The sequence below is a fragment of the Cebus imitator genome, unplaced genomic scaffold (assembly GCF_001604975.1).
Source record: "Cebus imitator isolate Cc_AM_T3 unplaced genomic scaffold, Cebus_imitator-1.0 Scaffold218, whole genome shotgun sequence".
NCBI classification, from domain to species: domain Eukaryota; kingdom Metazoa; phylum Chordata; class Mammalia; order Primates; family Cebidae; genus Cebus; species Cebus imitator.
Genome location: NW_016107533.1, coordinates 2,030,729 through 2,050,868, shown reverse-complemented (window position 1 = coordinate 2,050,868; position 20,140 = coordinate 2,030,729). Strand labels below are relative to the sequence as shown.

General features: G+C 33.2%; 1 protein-coding gene and 1 pseudogene across 1 annotated transcript in view; both read left to right on the top strand.

Annotated features, from left to right (window-relative positions):
* COL19A1 (collagen type XIX alpha 1 chain) overlaps nucleotides 1-20,140 on the top strand; it is a 338,927-nt gene that overhangs the window by 168,689 nt on the left and 150,098 nt on the right. Inside the window, exon 14 of the mRNA XM_037746028.1 lies at nucleotides 19,397-19,450. Coding sequence (XP_037601956.1) covers nucleotides 19,397-19,450 — 54 coding nt within the window. The remainder of the gene's footprint in view (nucleotides 1-19,396; nucleotides 19,451-20,140) is intronic.
* On the top strand, nucleotides 16,560-16,983 carry LOC108318379 (annotated as a pseudogene).

Sequence of the window (20,140 nt, the reverse complement as noted above, 5' to 3'; positions counted from 1 at the left end):
TCAGTAATAACCACACTGGCTACCATGTTTAAAATTACTCACCTACAGATATATTTGGAATTTCCAATCTCCATTACATGCTTCATATTTTCTTTTTCTTAGCTCTTTTTAATCACTTCTCTCAAATAAACTGCCCGTTTATTACTTTTATTGTTTGTTATCAGTCCCTCTCTTTATTTGAGTATAAACCAAATGAGGGCAAGAGTCTTAGTGAGTTTGTTCACTGTTGAATTCCATGAATATGGAACAATGCTCAAAATATGAGCATGTCCTCAAAATACTTGGTGTTTAATGAATATTTACTTTGTTAGTTTTTAGAAAATCTTTGTTGTAGTAGCCTGATTAATTCAGTTTAATAACTTCCTTTCTTTCTTTATTCTTAAATAGTGTGTATAAGATAAGGATTAGTCATACCAGTGATTTAGATAAAGCCATTTGGACTGATTTTTTTTTTTTTTTAACGCAAAACATTTATGCCACTGATTTTACTTTTTTAATGCTTCAAGGTCATTTGTTTATTGAGTTTTCTCCTTCTTAAGCAAGATTTCCAGAAAATTGTCCAATATTCATTATTTTTTAAAAGCAGAGTACTAGCCAAGTAGAATAAATTGACTGTTCTGATTCAGTGCACTGGTGCTGCTTGTATTTTCAGGCTTGCAGTCAAGAGTGAATGACTATTAAGTTTTAATTCCTGTGACTTGCCTAATGAGTGTGATACAAAGTTTAAATTAAAATAAGCCTTTAATCTATAGCTGTAGATTTTACCATCTCTTGCCTTATTTATTTATTCATTTCTCAGCATCTTGTTAAACTCCTAGATGGTAAAATTTAGCATTCTAATCAATAAAAATGTGAAATAACTTTCTATAAATTTGAGACATATGCTTTCAATAGCACAAATGAAGCCAAATACAAATAGTTCAGTGATTCTAGCTGAAATTCCCTAAGCAACTGGCTTATTAACAACAAAGAAAAATTCCCTTGTAAGTATGTTTTTCGTATATATGTACTAACTTTCTGAAATTCCATGTTTTAAAAATATCACCAAATCACATTTTTTCAAAAGGTATTTGGGTTCTGCCACATCTGGAATGACCATATTGCTAATATCATTGTCATGTATTAAGTTTCAATAATAATGGATTAAAAAAGCCACTTTTGAACAGCCTGTTAAAGGATAAAAATTCCTTTTCTAAATTATTTAAAATAAATATATTAACAAAACTGTATTCAAAATTAGCATTTTTAAGATACTATATTCTGACTGTGAAAAAACTAAATATTTAATGTCAAGATGACACCTAACCAGTGAGTTACTGATAAATTTAAAGTATCTCTTCTGTTGATATTTATAATTTACAAGGCAGATTTATGTGAGCTAAAACCAACGCTGAATAAGAAAAATGAATGTATTTTCACAATAAATATACAAATTTATTTGATCGAATATAGTGCATCCAAGATCATAATGAAATTTTATTTTAAAGGAAGATTCTGATAAATTATTCTGAAATCGTGAAGATGTTGACATAAAAATCCTCTATTAAAGGTAGCTATTTCATGGTTTAATCATGTTATCTGAATAAAGGCATTTTGTGTAAGCTTTTATTCTCATGTTGAAATATTAGTTGTAAATCATTATATTCAAATACAATAAGAATATATTATATTCAAATACTTGAATACATTATATTCAAGTACAATAAGCAGAAATTCTTTGGTTATGTGTCATCTGTTGTTAAAATCTTAATTTTATATAAATGTAGTATGACTTTATATATAACTTCATAAAATTGTGTATGTTCTGCAGCTTTCTTATTACATCTGATTGCCAGATTCTCCTTAATTAAATAATACAATGCTCTTTTTACAGTAAAGTTTTACTAAAATACATCAATCACTGAGGCTTTAGAAGCAAGACAGGGACTATGAGTGAAATGAGACAGTTGGCTACCATCTCTGTATCCGTTTCTCTTCTGGCCTTTGCATGTCATGTCAGAGGAGAGACAGGTGAAGGAAGGTAGAACAGTGCTATTTCATGTAATATATTCCTTTAGTTCCTAGGAAGATGGCTGTGTTGCTCTGGCCCTATCTCTATGGGGAGTTATTAAATACTCATCCAGATGGCACCAAATGTTTATGCAGAAGCCAAAGGTTAAGTCTGTCAACAGCAGAAGTGCCTTAGACATGCTTACTAAATGATACTTAAATACCAGTTCCTTGGGGCCCAGATAAATCCAGCTTAAGTGAGAAATTAGGCACAGAGAGGGGAGATCGCTTTTACTCTAAGGAAACTACCTTAACTACCATAAGCAACTGAGAGAAAATCTCAGCTGGTCATTTATAAATCAAATGACATTCAATTAGCAGATGGCTGTAATGCACAAAAAAAATCACATAGTATTCACATGGGGTATCTTTGAAATAATTCTTTTTCTAAGTTGATGTGTACAAGAAACAAAAATAATTGCTCAGTGAGTGATATGGTCCCTTTTCTCCCTTCCTTCCTCTCTTTTACCCACTCACTTAGTTGAATGCTTGCTGTGTACCAGATACTGTGTTAAGCACTGCAGACACAGAAACAAACAACAATCGTTGTTGCCTTCAGAGAACCTATGTGATTTAAGAAAAAGCAACCAGTTAATCATTTTAAAAATGATTATTTGTGAATTCTATATAAAAAATTTACAAATATTTGTATAACTGTAGTTATGTTCATACTATACACAGACATTTAGTTATTTCAGAGAAAATTATTTTTTACCAAACTTCTTATGTTGCAATTTAAAGTTATTTGCTTTAAATACATTTGAATCACAGACTCAACTACTAAATAATGCTTTCTTATTAAAATTCCTAAGGATCTATAACAATCTCTTTTTAGGTGAATAAAATAGAAAGGTTTTTGTTACATGCCCAAAGAGCATAATTCCTCTTTCCATTCTGTCTAGAATAAATATATGGCCTATAGCATATATGTATTATAAATATTTATATGTACATATAAATATATGTATTATAGCATAGCAATTAATGGTAATTTAAAATAAGATTATTTTAAATTCCTCACATATCAAAATCTGAGTTATTTAGATACTTAATGAGTTGCCTAAATTTGAATCAATACTATTAGTTTTCTAAAGTTGCATAATTTATGTTTAATTCATTATTAGTTTTCTGAAACTGGTAATCCAACTCAGTATTGGGATTTCTGAGGTACTAGTCTGCCAGTAGAAAGAAGGCAGTTGAAATATTTTTTAAAATCAATCTTTTTTTTATTTAAGGGCAAAAGACATGTAAGTGAATTAGTTGATTAAAATATAAGCTACTTTTCTATAATACAAAGCTATTTTTATCTGCTCTGTGAAGAAATACTGGCGAGTTGACGCTTAAGGCCCTGGGAAGATTTATGTTTTAGCCTCAGGGAAGATTTATGTTTTGGAAAAACTTACAGTCGGCTCGTTCGACATGGAGGTGATTTATATCTCTTTCATTAGATGAATATTTTGAGAATAGCTCCTTCTGCCCTTCTGTTTATAGTTTACTTCTGTTTCAAAAGGCATTTCAAATTGTTTTCATCAAAAGTCCAAATTATGCATTTAAAACCTCAACCAGTAAAACTTCCCTTCCTAAAAGCACTATGCAATGACAATTTGGGACTTTTACAAAAGAGTTATTTTATTTCATGTTGAAATACACAGAAATTGAGAAAAACAAATTAAAATGTATTTTAAATGCCATTAGAAAATTGTAAAATGGGTACACCTTTTGAAAAATTAAGTGCAGCAAAGCATGTATTTATTTCAGCCGTAAAGCTAAATTAAAATTAGTTTAATTCAATTCCATTCTAAGCATTTAAAAAATCTTTGTGGTCTATGGCCATACCACCCTGAACGTGTCTGATCTTGTCTGATCTCGGAAGCTAAGCAGGGTCGGAGACCATCTGGGAATACTGGGTGCTGTAGGCTTTTTTATAAAAATCTAAAAAAAAAACAAAAACAAAAACAAAAAACCTTTGTTGTAACGCCTTATATTGATATATTAAGTGGAACTAAAAAAGGATTTCTCTCTAAAAAGGACAAGAATTATATTAATTCCAATTAACCATTCCACTGATTTTAACAAACCAGAAACCCATACAGCTTAACTCAGTGGTTATACAGACTCAAGGAGCCAAGGTACCTGCTTTTGAACCTGACCATGTTTCTTGCCCTTTCTGTGTCATCTATAAAATGGGATACTAATATTTTCTTTTGCATAGTGTTATAATGATGATTGAGTTAATATATGTAAGTATTTTAGAACAATGCCTGGCTTCTAGTAAATACTATTTAACTCTTAGCTATTGTTGTTATTGTTTGTTAATATGCTAAATGTGAATGGCAAAAATATCAATAGCAATGAGTCTAAAGTTCTTTATGAAGTAATTGCTAACAAATATTTAAAGAGAACTTTTATAAAATCATAGTGTTTTATGGGTAGAATTCTTTCATCTTAAAAAAAACTATTAACTATAAACTGAATTCTAAGTATTCTGTTTACAACCAGTATAACCTTCATGAGGATAGGAACCTTGTCTGTCTTATTTACAACTGTATCCCCAGAGACTGAAAGTACTTGATATAGTATAGGTATTAAATAAATATTTCTTCTTCATAGGTAGATGAAACAAAAATTTTTCACTGACAAACATATTATTAAAGTAAAATATCACCAAATCCCACAGTGAAAAATATCTACAGAAAACTACAAAATCACTTACTTGAATATCATAATGAGGAGGAGATTCCCTCTTTCTAGCTACCAACCCTAGTTAATTTAGGACAGGCGGTCACTTTGTCCCATATTAAAAATTTTTGGCAATAACAATCTTGATGTCACTTACTATCCCTGATTATTTTTGTTCAATTTGAAAGTCATGCTGTTTGTGGGAAACAGGAATTGCCTCCTTGATTAAAGACTCCTATTATTATCTCCTCATTATTCTGCGGCCATGAACAAAAGCTTTGTATAGCTTAATCCATTACTAAAGTCATCTTTTGCAAAATAGAGAAACACTGGATGGAAGGCAAGGAAATCAGACTCTATCCTGAAATATGCAACTGTTTTTATTAATATTTACTTATTTTACCTTGGGCATATCACTTGTAATATGTAAGGGTCAAACAGAATGTTGTTAAGGTCATTTTCAACTCTAAAATTCTGTTATTTTCTCTTTACCTTTCCTGTGGAATTCTATTTCCTTTAGCTGTATACAATCTAATTTCTATCTCTTTAATAATATTATTTTTTTCTTAAATTTCCTCTATTTTATCACATTATTTTAAAAAGAGAATAAATATAAGGAATAGTTAAGTCAGACACAGGCCCAATATAGAGAAAGGATTACACTTACCAGTGTCAAGAACTATAAAAGATATGAGATTTTACTCAACGTGAATAATAATGACTTAGCCTGCCACAGTTTCATCAATCCTGGCAGAAGATATGAAACTTCTGAGTCAGAGAAACAGGCATTATTACTCATGGCAGCAAGCAGCATGAACCTTATGTTTGTTTTGGTTGCCCTTGCTCCCAAGTACCAGAAGCAACCCAGGTAAGTGCTATATATTCAGTGGGTTTGCATCATAGCAGAGTAGGAAAGCCAAATTTTTTAAAAATGGACTGCAGGCAAACTTGCCTTTTGCCAAAAGAGAGGCATTATCTTTAACATCCTAAACAGTAAGCAGATCTACCCTTTAAAAGATAGCCCAGAACACAAGGGTGGTTAGTACCTCCCTCATAAGACATGCAAAAGCAAAAAAGACCCATGGAAAGACCCATTGTCTCTCAACAACATCCACTCTTCATTTCTGTACTGTCTTGTTGTCTGGCAAATTTGTTATGAGTATACCACTCCACTAACAACTCTGAATAATATTATCAGTAAAGGCTATGACCAAAACTATTCAATTTGTCTCATATAGCATTTAATTAAAGGCTACTGTTAATACAATGCCAAGGAAGTAGATGAGACCAGCCTGCACGATTGATCTCAACTCTGTCCCCCAGGATCCCAAATTCAAACAGCTGAATAGATCCCGTAAATCATCCCAAGTCTATCTTAGAAAGCCAGATGATTTGCTCCTTATGTTTCTGAATTGGCCGTTCTGCTTGACTTGAGGCATTAATCCAGGAACATCAACAAGGACAAGGACATTTTTTATAAAACTGAAATAGACTCAGTATGTCTCCTGCTTTGGCCCAAGTGGGCAACCATAAGGATACGGAGCAAGCAGTGTACTAAACCAAGTAGTCTTTATCCTTTTTTTATTTAGGATCATGTCAAGGCAATAAGAATATCCCTCTGGCAGTGCCAGAATTAAGTTTGAATCCTATAGATATCCTTTTGGCTATGTTTCCACCCTAGAGGTATAAAGATTGTTCAGAACCTAGAGCAGTTAGTGCCTCACTTATAAGACAAATAGAAATGCAAAAGACTCATAGAGCATTGTTGCCAACCAGCTCTTGTGCACTGCATTTCTTTTCAAACAGATCTTAGCAAATGGTTCTGTTTACCACACCATAGCTAACTATACTGCTAACTCATTTAGCTTCTCCATTAGCTCTAGTCCCAGAGTACCTTTTTTCTGGTGCTTTGCTATTCTTCTCTTCAGTCTATACTGTTGATTTTAAATTCCATTTCTTATAGAATTCTATGCTATTTCAAAGCCACTTCTTAGTTTCCTAATAAATATATTCTGGAAAGTTTAATACCTTCATGTATCAAAAATGTCAAGGGTCACTCTGTATCTTCACTCTTATAATATTGACCTGAATACCCATTCATAGATTAAGATAAAGTACATTCAAATGTATCTTATGCTCTAAAGATTTATTTGGAAGTGCAAGTAGAATATATTAGAAATAGATAGAGTTTGGCGATCAGACATACTTGGATTAAGAGCTCAGCTTCACCACTTATTTACCGTCTTGTATTTAGAGAATTCATCTTCTCATCTAAAAAAGGGAATACTTCTATTTCTTAGAGTTGTTAAAATTAAATAAGATCACATATTAAAGTAACTAGTGGAATTCCTGACACACTAGCAGTTATGCAATACATGTCACTTCTCTATCCCCTTCCTAATTTACTATTGTAAATGTGTGGAGGTCATCAAAGAATGTACTGAAATGACATTGAGATGTTGCACCAGGACTACCACATTTTGCTTCTGTGCAAACATGGGAGTCTTTTTGTATGATATGGATTATCATTTTTCTTACTATTGTTTGCTTGTTATGGTTCTATAATATGTACTCTATATTTGAGAATATGTTGAATCTCAAATTATCTTGATTTACTCAGGGATTGTTTTTTAGAAGCTTAAAAATAATATTCTGACTGCTCCATTTCATTGAAATATTAAAACATCAATTCTAATTTACTGTCATGCCAACTTTCTAGTGACTAGTAAATTGAAAATTAGGGTTTTCTTCTGACTTTGTTGGATTCACAACCTGATTATTTGGAAATCACATACTACCCATAGTACCAACCCAGTAGACTGGAAAGTGACACTGGAACCACCTGGGCATGTATGTAACGCATCATAACTAATCTTATTAATGCTATTAGTACTGAATTGGAATTACACTGACACAACCTTAACTTATTTAGTCCATAAAATAGATGCAGTTAAATAGTTTGACAGATTAACCCTGTTTCTAAGAGGTTATGTTTAAAGAAATATTTATATAGTAGACGTATTTGTTCATTGACCTGCAATATAATTTCCCTAGAAATGAAGTTAGCCCTCAGATATATTTAAATATCAGATTTTTAACATTTTAAGGTGCAGTTTTTCTTGTCAGTATAAAAATTTCTAGCACATATTTTTCCATTTAACATCCACAAATTGTTAATAAATAAACAATGCAACCACTTTTCACTTTATTTAGTGCACATATTACCAAAATTAACCATATAGTTAATTCTTAATTCATAGAGAGGGAGATCTCACTGATTTTATGAATGAAGAATTAACTATAAATATTTAAGAATTCACCCTGGCATTTTTTAAAATGTTTTTCAGAATTAACAAGATTTGTTCAATTTGTAAAGTCATTCTGTTTGGTTCTGTCACCAATAAGTATAAATTGAGTCTAATGACAAAATAATGATGAAAAGGTGTTTTGACCAGGTGCGGTAGCTCAGACCTGTAATCCCAGCACTTTGGAAGGCCAAGGCAGGAGGATTGCCTGAGGTCAGGAGTTCGAGACCAGCCTAGCTAACATGGAGAAACCCTGTCTCTACTAAAAATACAAAAATTAGCTGAGTGTGGTGACAGGCGCTTGTAATACCAGCTACTCGGGAAGCTGAGGCAGGAGAAGAATCACTTGAACTTGGGAGGCAGAGGTTGCAGTGAGCCAAGATTGCGCCATTGCACTCCAGACTGGGCGACAAAAGTGAAACTCCTCTCAAAAAAAAAAAAAAAAAAGGATATTTCACATGATGTGAATAGCCATTTTGTGTCATCCAAATTGTTGACAAAGCATTGCAATTTGAGAAAATCTTCTGTTAACAACGACAACTTATCTTCTTTGTACTTTAGAACAAGTTACCAGATATGAAAATTGGGGCAATTCTTTACTATTTCAAGTGCTAAATTTGAATCTGCATGTAATAAGTAAACTTTGAGAATTAGCTTACTTGCCTTAACTTGTTTAATGTTTTAAATAAAATTGTAGTACTTTTCAAATAAATTCATTTACAGAGTTAAAGAGTCAAACAGTACTGTTAAAAACTTATAATAAAAATATTTTAATAAATTCACTGGGGACAACTACACAGCATTTGGAAAAACACAAATTTGGGTTTGTACATGACTACTGTTACAATAAAAATATCAGATGGATCAAGATTTTAAAGGTGACACTAAACCACGAAATCCCTAAAGAAAATATAAGAATTTTAAAAATAATTAAGAATAAACTTTTAAAATATATTTTTAAACTAGAGTTAAAAATAGAAAAAAAATGTAGTACATTTTACTGCATGATAAAATAACTCCTATATGGGGGCAAAAACCCACTAAACTAAATCAAATGGCCACCTGGGAAAAAACATTTACAACTCGCATCATAACAAAGGACTATATATCCAAATATAGAGAGAAACTTCTCCAAATCAATTTTTTAAAACTCCAAGAAGAAAGAATATGACTCATAAATATATGAAATAGACATAAATTCACTCATAAGAAGAAAAATGTAAACTAAAACACCTCTACAATACTAGTTTTCACTTATAAGATTGGAAGTGGTAAAAAGTTAGATAGTACACTATGTTAGCAAAAATGCTGAGAAACACACCTCTACATTTTTGGGCAAGTGGGTGTGGATATAATCTTTATGAAGGGCAGAGTTTCACTCTTGCTTTGAACCAGAAAATATAGCTATAGATAGCCTCATTAATTTATAAAATTACACATCTACCAGGTTGTTCATTTCCACATTGCTTGTAATAGTAAAAGAATAGAGACAACTTAGATGTCCAAATACAGATGAATGGTTAATAAAGTTTTAAAAGTATTTTTATTTAAACAAATATAAAATGTTCACATTTTTTGCCTGGCCTGGTGGCTCACACCTGTAATCCCAACACTTTGGGAGGGCAAGGCAGGTGGATCATGTGAGGGCAGGAGTTCAAGACCAACCTGGCCAACATAGTGAAAACCCATCTCAGCAAGGCGCAGTGGCTCACGCCTGTAATCCCAGCACTTTGGGAGGCCGAGGCGGGTGGATCACGAGGTCAAGAGATCGAGACCATCCTGGTCAAAATGGTGAAACCCCGTCTCTACTAAAAATACAAAAAATTAGCTGGGCATGGTGGTGCGTGCCTGTAATCCCAGCTACTCAGGAGGCCGAGGCAGGAGAATTGCGTGAACCCAGGAGGCGGAGGTTGCGGTGAGCCAAGATTGCGCCATTGCACTCCAGCCTGGGCAACAAGAGCAAAACTCCGACTCAAAAAAAAAAAGAAAAGAAAAGAAAACCCGTCTCTATTAAAAATACAAAAATTAGCCAGGTGTGGTGGTGGGCACCTATAAACCCAGCTACACAGGAGGCTAAGGCAGGAGAATCGCTTGAACTCAGAAGGCACAGGTTGCAGTGAGCCAAGATTGCACCACTGCATTCCAGACTGGGAGACAGAGCAAAACTCCATCTCGAAAACATAAATAACTAAAAGTTCACATTTTAATGACTGTAAATATTGTCATATGCAGAACCAAGTAGTGTACCTTTCTTTTCTTGAATAGTTTGTCATTGTTTTGGTTTGTTTTTTTCTGGCATTTCTAATTCATTCCATTTTCCCTGTGATTGCCTTCCATATTTTTCAAATTTTCTCATTGAGTTTCTTGTTTCCTGAGAGTACCATTAAGATCTTTCATTCTATCTGTTGCAGGCAGCTTTCTAAGCCATCTACAAAATTCCCATTCTGTGACTACCTTTATTCTTTTTCTCTGAGTTGATTTCACTGCCGCTTCTTTTCCTTGTCATCTCCTTTCTTGGTTTTACTCCATCATTTATGTGAACATATCTTTAAATAACGTATGGAAAAAAAATTGAAAGGAAAGTATGTCTTCTGGGATTTTACATATCTAAAAATGTTTTGTTTTGTTTTTTTCTCTTTCACACTTGATTGATAGTTTACCTGAGCATAGAATTCTTGCTTGAAAATTATTTGCCTCAGAATTTTAAAGATTTTTCCCCACTGTCTTGTAACACGTGTTGCTGCTGAAAAGTCTAATACCTTATGGATTCTTTTTCTTCTTGGCTTCCCAAGAAGAGGGAAAACAAGAATACTGATGTCTTATTCACTATTCTTCTCCTGAAACTCTTCATTCAAGAAAGCAGAAGGGAGAGACATTTTCTATATTTCCTTTCTGGTTGAGTAGAACTACTCATACCTCTCCTCTTTCCCTGTGCCTTGTGATTCATGACTGAGCTTTATGATCTATGAGAACATCTCTTGATATGTAGTGATTGAAGCACATGATAATTAGAGACTATTCTCCTAATAGAACATACTTTTCGGACCACTCTTTTGTATGAACTCAACAATCCTTATACTATTAGCAATTTTTTTTTTTTTTTTTTTTGGAGACAGAGTCTTGCTCTGTCACCAGGCTGGAGTGCAATGGCGCGATCTCAGCTCACTGCAACCTCCAACTCCCTGGTTCAAGTGATTCTCCTGCCTAAGCCTCCCGAGTAGCTGGAATTACAGGCATGCACTATCACGCCCAGCTAATTTTTGTATTTTTAGTAGAGACGGGGTTTCACCATGTTGACCAGGATGGTCTCAATCTCCTGACCTCATGAACTGCCCATCTCGGCCTCCCAAAGTGCTGGGATTATAGGCGTGAGCCACCGCGCCCGGCCATACTATTGCAATCTTAATCCTCCCAAGGAAAATGGATGCTTCTGTCAGAAAGGAGGAAGGCCAGTGTAAAGAAGTTAAAAAGAGACAATAATTCAATCTGTATTTTTAAAACTTAAAAAATATATATACATATTACAGCATGGAGCATTTTTCTCCTCTTAAACATTTGATTTTCAACACCTTACTCAATTGCAACTTAAGTGATATTGTATAAGCCTTCTTCACAGTTACCAGCATTAAATACCTAGGTCTTTCATGTAGTATATGAATATCTCTGTTCTGATTTATTTTTTAAGCCTAAAATTGCTAGATTAAGTTTCCCATGGTCTAGTCACTTATGTTGTATAACCCAAATGAAAAAATTACCCATGACATTAAATTTGAAATTACATTTATATAATGTTGCTCATTCTTCCAAAAACATTGGAAGACATTTTAAAACCTCCTATGTATAGATTGTCCCTTCTGTCTGCAGTAGAACCATGTTTCCTTGTGACCACTGACCTTTTGCAAAGTCAATTCAAAAATTCAGACTATTACCATCATCAGACAAATCATTAAAATGAAGTCAATCATACTCCCACTCGCATAAATCATTAAGACAGATGATACAAATGGATTTGACAGACCACAACCTACCAATTTTTTATTTGTCAGCAGAGCCTAGAGTTAACTGAAATCAAATATTTTATTTATCAGGTTAATGCCAAAATATAACAAATCTACACAACATTTTTCATAGTCAATAATAATTTAAAATACAAAATTACCAAAATATGAAAGTGCTGATGATAAATAAGTGCAAGTAAACCAAGAATAATTAACAAACCTAACACTATATCATTAAAAACAATACGAGTATTTTAAATAACTTGATTGGTTCTTTTTTTTTATTAATTAATGGTTTGTATAGATTCTTTAATCTCTTTGGCTCATGTTGTTTTTTCAGAAAGTAAGTACTTAATCCTCATCAATGTGAGAGAAATTAAAGAACACGGGTTATATTTCTTCTTTTAATTAAGGGCAAATGCCTCCAAATGTGAGCAAAGCATCTATTTTGCAATGCTACCACATAAGAAGTAAAAATAACTTGGATTATTTTGTTATCAAGTAGGATTTTATTTTGGCATCAATTAGGATTTGTAGATGAAGAATATAATTATCTAAATTGGAGTTTTTGTAGCTATGGCAATTAATATTCTAACTGCTGTAGAAGTACCAAAAGAAGTGCAAAGGATTAGAATCTTAGCAGTCATTCATCCATTCAACACCTACTAACTGCAAGGCACACTGCTGGATAATATGCAGAGTGGAAAGTGAGGACGTACACAACTTAAAAAATGGAAAGTTTTCTAATAGGAGCAAAAATTACTGTTAGAGGAAGGTTTGTGAGAAGTACAGATATCCCAACATCATTCCAGATTCACAGACTCTATGTTCTATTGTTCAATTAAAATTTTTTGGCTTTATTGGCTTAATCAATAGTGACAGAGAACAAGTTATTTCAGAATCTGTATAATAAAGAGATACGTTTTCTGAGTTCAAAAAACATGGGAAAAGATTATGATTAAAATATATTCTTGCAACCACATGGAATGATTATATTTCATTGTGTCCCATGTCTGAAATGATTCCAGGGCGTCATATGAAATTGTTAAATTTTAAAAGCACTGTGTATAACCTCTATTTTTTAAATTTTCGAAGGCAGGATAAAATTGTCCACCCAATTAGGGAACTGGTTTACTACAATTGGTAATGATTAAATCATTCTTGTCCACGTAATATTTTACAAAATTTTCTTTCTGCTACAGCTCTTCCTATTCTTCTCTTATCCATGCTTCTGGGGAGATTCGTCAGGGCTTTCATTGGTGTGTGGAAGAGACGCTAGTGTTCCTTATTTCGCAGATATCTATTTCCTAGTGCACACTGACAACTGATTTTGATAAAATGATAGGCTTTTATGTAAACATAGAATTCCTTTTCAACTTTAGGAAATTATTTTTCTTATGATAATTTGATGAAATAACTTAAAGCTGATCACCATTTAATTTATTAACATAAACATTTTTAAATTCTACTTCTTAGAACTAATGTAAAAGTCACTTCCTTTCTGGATGCTCTAGAGGTTAAAAATATATATATGGCACTAACAGAGAAGTGAGGAAAGTTAAAATTTTTTTTAAAATTGCTTCTTGTGACTGGACTATATATTATATTTTTACTTATTTACTTTTTGTCTTTATAAAACTTATTTCCTGTCCTAGAACAATTCATTTTCAAGAGAAAAAGTACACATGTAAAGCAAAATTTTATTCTGATGTTCCCAAATTAAAACTGTATTCCTGTTGTTCCCATATTAAAGGCATAAAATTTTCTGTAAAAACAGATACATTCTGTTTTCCATTTTATTTTCATACACTCTATTTGAAACACAGAAAATCCCCTAGTAATTGTTTAGAATTTGTGCAGTTGCTCCTTAATCGCATATTTCGAGTCTATGAAGCATATTCTAAAGCAATAATCATAACACTTAAAATACACTTGCATAACATTTTTGTTGAAGTGGGTATTAGGTATCATATGTACTGCAACATTCCTGGCAAGGGAGTATACACGTAATCCTCTAATATGAAACTTTCCTTTTTCACTTCAGCTCCTTTTCTTGATTGAGAAGCTATAAATGCATCTTGCCTCTTTTCACAAATGAAAATGTGTTCAAACGTAATTAATCTACCCTATTAAATCTACTAAACATCTGCTATATTTGTTAAACACTTCAAACTTCTGTTCTGAACCAGTTAATTCTAAGTAATTTCTCAGTTAAATATTTACATGGGCTTCCATGATGATAAGCTCTAGCTTGTCTTAAATAATCAGCAGATTGTCCAGAGAGAGCTGTGTGAAATGTAACACATTGTAATAGCTATCCACTGGAACTTAAAATGGTTTAGCTGGCTTGGATTATTTTTTTGCTTATTTTTATCTTATACAGAAGAGGTAACAGCCTTATGAATCTCATTCATCAACATTTTTAATGTCCAGAATTGTGTTAAAAGGAAAATGAATAACTATGTAGACATATGTAGATGTTTACATCATGAAAATGCTAAATCCAATCTCAAATGTCTCTTTCAGAAAAGTAATAAATATGTATATTTGAAAAGTTTTAGAAATAACTCAACTTACAGTTATTTTATAGCAGACTAAGTAGATTAAAAAGTAGAAAGCATTGATAGGCATTTTTCTTCAGTGAATTAAATCAGAGAAGGAAAAAATCCACAGGTTATGTAAATGTGCCATGTGTACAAAGATAATTAAGAATATGATTCTCTAACTGGATAACTTATTTAAATCTGTAAAACAGCATTTGTGGCCAACATTTTGAGTAAGTTCTACAACAGAGATAATGTTACAGTAGGTAAATAATTAATTTGTAAATGAACTATAAGACAATTTTACTCATAGACATCAGAGAATTGAATGACCACTTCAGACTGAGGAAGACAGACAAAATTGAAAATTCTCCATTGTGGTATTTAAGTCCAAATTTTGAAAATAAAAATAATTATATAAAGAGCAGAAGCCAGTTCTCCAACACCAACACTCCGTGTTATTCTAACTTGGTGTTTTATTCTTTACAATATGCCAAATGTTTATTGAGTTCTTTCTATAAGTGTTGTATAAGATAGAAAAAAAATGAGCTTCTATCCTCTGGAGCAGGGGTTCCCAACCCCCAGGACATGGACCAGTACCAGTTTGTGGCCTGTTAGGAACTGGGCCACATAGCAGGAGATGAGTGGTGGGCAAGCGAGCAAACTTCATCTGTTTTTACAGCCACCATTTCCCATTGCTCACATTACCTCCTGAGCTCCACCTCCTGTGAGATCAGTGGTGGCATTAGATTCTCATAAGAGCATGAACCCTACTGTGAACTGTGCATGTGAGGGATCTAGGTTGTGTGCTCCTTTTGAGAATCTAATGCCTGATGAACTGTCACTGTCTCCCATCTCTCCTAGAAGGGACCATCTAGTTGCAGGAAAACAAGCTTAGGGCTCCCACTGATTCTATGTTATGGCAAGTGTGTAATTATTTCATTATATATTACAATGTAATAATAATAGAAATAAATTGCACAAAAAAATGTAATGTGGTGGAATCATCCTGAAATCATGCCCCCATCAGTGTTCATAAAAATTGTCTTTCACAAAACTTGTCCCTGGTGCCAAAAAGGTTGAGGACTGATGCTCTAGAGCTCACAGTCATCTAAAAGGATAAATAAAGCACCCACATAATGACCTTTACAAAGCCAGAATAAGGAAGAACTGTGGAAGGGGATTCTGAGACAAATGCTAAGCTCCATCGAAGTTCAATTTAGGTAAACTGGAGATTAAGTATGTCTGTAATTTTCATAATAAGTGATAGATAAATCCACTTTTTGACTTTACTAAATGGGAGGAACAGTGACCTGGATCATTATAAATAATCCTCTCAGGATTTTAATTTGTTAGTTTGGGAATAGACATTTTTCTACAATTAATTTATCTGTGTTTCACTAATGACAATATTAAAATTATTTTTACTTTGTCGATGTCAACTAATGTTCTATACTCTGCTCAAAACTGTTCTGAAGATGAGAAGAACATGGCTAGAATTACAAATTGGTCATGGATCATTCAAATAGTGAATGATTTATCAAGGATTAAAAAAGAATTTCCCCAATTTTTTATAAACCCCTAGCTGGGTCCTAGACAGCAAAACTGAGGAGGAGGCGATCAGAGTCATGAACATCTAGGAGGCACTTAAGTGGTTTACGTATGTGAGTTGGTACTGTATCTTACTACTTGGGTCTCACATACAAAAGATTATCATAAATATTTTTGAATTTGTTAAATACCTTCAAAATCAAATATTATATTCTTGTATTAAGTAGACTTTGCTACATAATTTCTTTAAATAGTAAAGGGAGTAGATTTTTTATTATATGTGTCTCAGAATTAAGTATACTCCCTGGAATGTATATGTTTTAGTAACTCATGTTTAAAAAGACTGAATAAGCTCTCAGCATTTGGAAGAATATCAAAATTGTTATATATTAGTTTTACTATTCATGAAATGATAATAGTTCTAAGGGGCTTTCTCTGCTGCGAGCTTCCAAAATGACAAAGAAAAGAAGGAACAACGGTCGTGCCAAAAAGGGCCGCGGCCATGTTCAGCCTATTCGCTGCACAAACTGTACCCAATGAGTGCCCAAGGACAAGGCCATTAAGAAATTCATCATTCGAAACATAGTGGAGGCTGCAGCAGTCAGGGATATTTCTGAAGCGAGTGTCTTTGATGCCTATGTACTTCCCAAGCTCTATGTGAAGCTACATTACTGTGTGAGTTGCGCAATTCACAGCAAAGTAGTCAGGAATCGATCTCCTGAAGCCCACAAGGACCGAACACCCCCACCCCGATTTAGACCTGCGGGTGCTGCCCCACGACCCTCACCAAAACCCATGGAAGGAGCTGAGTAAAAGATTGAAGACAACTATTCTCTGGAGAAAAATAAAATGGAAATTGTACTTTAAAAAAAAATAGTTCTAAGGGTAGGAGAGAAGAGTTTAATCTAGAGCCAAGATTGTCTCAGTCTTATAAAAAAATGACACAACTCTCTGTAATTATATTGTAATTGATACTTGGTATGTTTGAATTTCAAAATTTGTTTTTCCTATAAACATGAGGAATTTGCCATACTAAACTTGGCCTAGTTATCCAACATTACTTGATTATATATCATTTGGCAGGTTTGTTGTCTTTTTGTTTTTAATTACAAACAGAACTGATTACTTTTTTCCTTGGTTTTTATTCCTACCTAAATCAATAAAACATTGGCATCATATGCCCCTGTAACATTAAATTGCTCCTAATATAGATAAAAGATATGAGAGTGATAAACGCATAAATTTCATTCAACTGTTGTGGAGAAGGAATAAGAAAGATTTGGAGGAACAGTTAGAACTGATGACATATACAGACTTTTTTTGTACTAACACTTAAAAAAATTAGTTACAATAATGTATACTGAATTCTGAGAATATTAAGCAAATGAATGTCATCTGAATGAAAAATTAAAATGCGTATATCACTTTTTTATTTAAAGTTAAATTAGATGGTGAAATTATGCATGTACGACATTTATGAAAATGTAGTTTATATTTAAAAAGTTAAAAATGAATATATACATAATAAGTAACTATGGATCATGATTAGTACATCTGGTATTTTAGTTTCAACATAGCCATCAATTTTTAGAAAAAGGCCATATTATAAGTATGAATCTTAATTATTTTTAAATTAGATAACAAAAGAATTTCTTCGGGGAATAAATTTACATTTATTTGCATTTGTATTATCAGTTTTTTCATTTGTTTCAAATCATTTAAGGCATTTAATAGATGATGGGTTAATCATAAATATTTGGAAAACTTTGAAAATTAATGCCTTTACCCAAAAACTTACTTATATTAGAGTGGATGAGTTCCCCAATATGAATTGTCATTTGGCCATTAACAGGCACATACCATGATGAATAAGATATCAATTGCATTATAGATTACAGCCTGGTGAGAGAAACAAATCATTACATGAATAATCACTTAAATGAATTAGTGGAAAGTACTTTAAAGTAAAAGTGCAAGGCACTAAGAGACTGAAAGAAGACATTGTTTCCAAGTGGCAAATCAGGGAAGATTAAGTATGGTTTTCTTCAGATTAGTTTGGCTGTGATGAGAATGGAGGGAGGGGTATGTAGAGTCAACTAGGAAGCTCTTACAGCTGAGCAAGAACATGGGAGCAACAGGAGTGGAGAGAAATGGATGAATTCAAACATATCTTGGAGATGAAGTCAATAAGATTTGATAACTGGATGTGAGAGAGAAGTTTGAGAGGGTCAAGTATGGAGAATGAGTTCTAGACTTCTGGCATGAGCATGAAGAGAATGTGGATTTATTGATTTGGGGCACAGTGGAAGAGGATCTAGTTTTGAAGGGAGGATCCTGAGTTCAGCATTTGATGGGGTAAACTGTGGATGCCTGTGAGGTAGCTGAGGTTCCATCAAGCAGGTGGTGGGTCAGAAGGCAGCTCAGAGATAAACTGGAATTGTAGATCTGGGAATCACTGATCTAGAGAATCCAAAGCCCACAAATATATGAAATCACTGGGAGAGAATGTGGACTGAGAAGAAAATAAGACTAAACTCTCCCACATTTAATGGTTGATTAGGGAAGAAAGAAGTGGCAGGACAGAAGTAGTCATAACTGCTGAAGTTTTTGTTTCATGGCAATATCATTTTTAATTTTATGTGGAATAAGAATTTCTGTCTAATATAAGAATCAGAAGACTTGACTTCCAGATCACCACCTGGGATTTCCTAGGACTTCTTTATGATCTGAAAAAAGAATGTTTATTTTCCCTACCACTCTACATTATTATGAGAAAGCAGTAAATAATATTTTTAACATTAAAAGTTCAGTGTTATGAGTAGATAGATACATGTTCGATGCAAACACCATAATCATGCATTTTTTTAGAAGGCACTTACAAAGTTACTCTCAACCAAAAATGTAGTTTTATTTATAGAGTTTAAATGTATAAAAAGGTATTTTTTTTCTGCTTGCATATATTGTTATCACTTACTTATGGTGGTTTGTTGAAACATGGTTCCAATCATATGGGATTCTTCACTGGCAGTGAACATTTGGTCTCACACCTGATGTGGGACTGCCTTTTTTTCTTAGGTAGCTTCAAAGATAAACCAGTCAAAGAAAGGCAATTCATCTTTATTAATATGTTATATAGTTTAACCTTGAAAGAGTTCAAATCACTTTAAAGGTTTGCTTTAATCTACATAATAATTATTAATTTACACAACATTCTTTGTGAGGCAGCTGGACTTGAAACAGTCTATTAACAAGTGTCTCTTTTTCCTCATAGGGTTCCCTGGGGATACAAGGCCCCCAAGGTCCACCTGGAAAAGAGGGTCAGAGGGTAAGTAAACTTGGAACAACTGGTAGGCATTACTAACTCAGGGGCTACTTATTTCAGAACGCTAATGAAAATGAAACCAGAATATAGCAAGCAGATGGGCATCGGGGAATATCAAGTATCCAAAGGCTGAAATTCGAGATTTGAGATTGTGACAGAGGTTTGGCAATTCAGAAAATTCTATATTTTCTCAAGATTGGCAGCACAAGTGTAGAGGTATTGTTTGGATAAAATGAATTAGCCCTAATTTGATCTACAGCACATTGGTCATATTTTTAGTTTTTGAGTTAAGTTGATGAGTATCTTTGTGGGGGTCCAGCCTATTTATTAATTCTGTAAAGGTTGTGGATATTAATACATTCTTTATCCAAATTAAATTTTTGACTTTAGTGGCCTTTTGTAAGTTTCCTTTCATTGCCATTTATTGCCTTTAACTGAGACAAAATTGCGAATAAATTGTAATTGCAATTGGTAGTACAGCAATAAGCTTCTATTTTGAGTCCAGTTCAATTTCATCGTTCCCCAGTAAAAGGAAGCCCTGCAGTGTTATGGCAAACAGTCAGCTTCATATGAACAATAGACACCCCATTCTTGTAGTTTACTGTTACTATTATCATTTTCAAATCATTTTAAAGTCTCAAAAAAATCTTGTGTGCTTTCTCAGATGATTATTTATGGCAGTCTTTGTGCTAA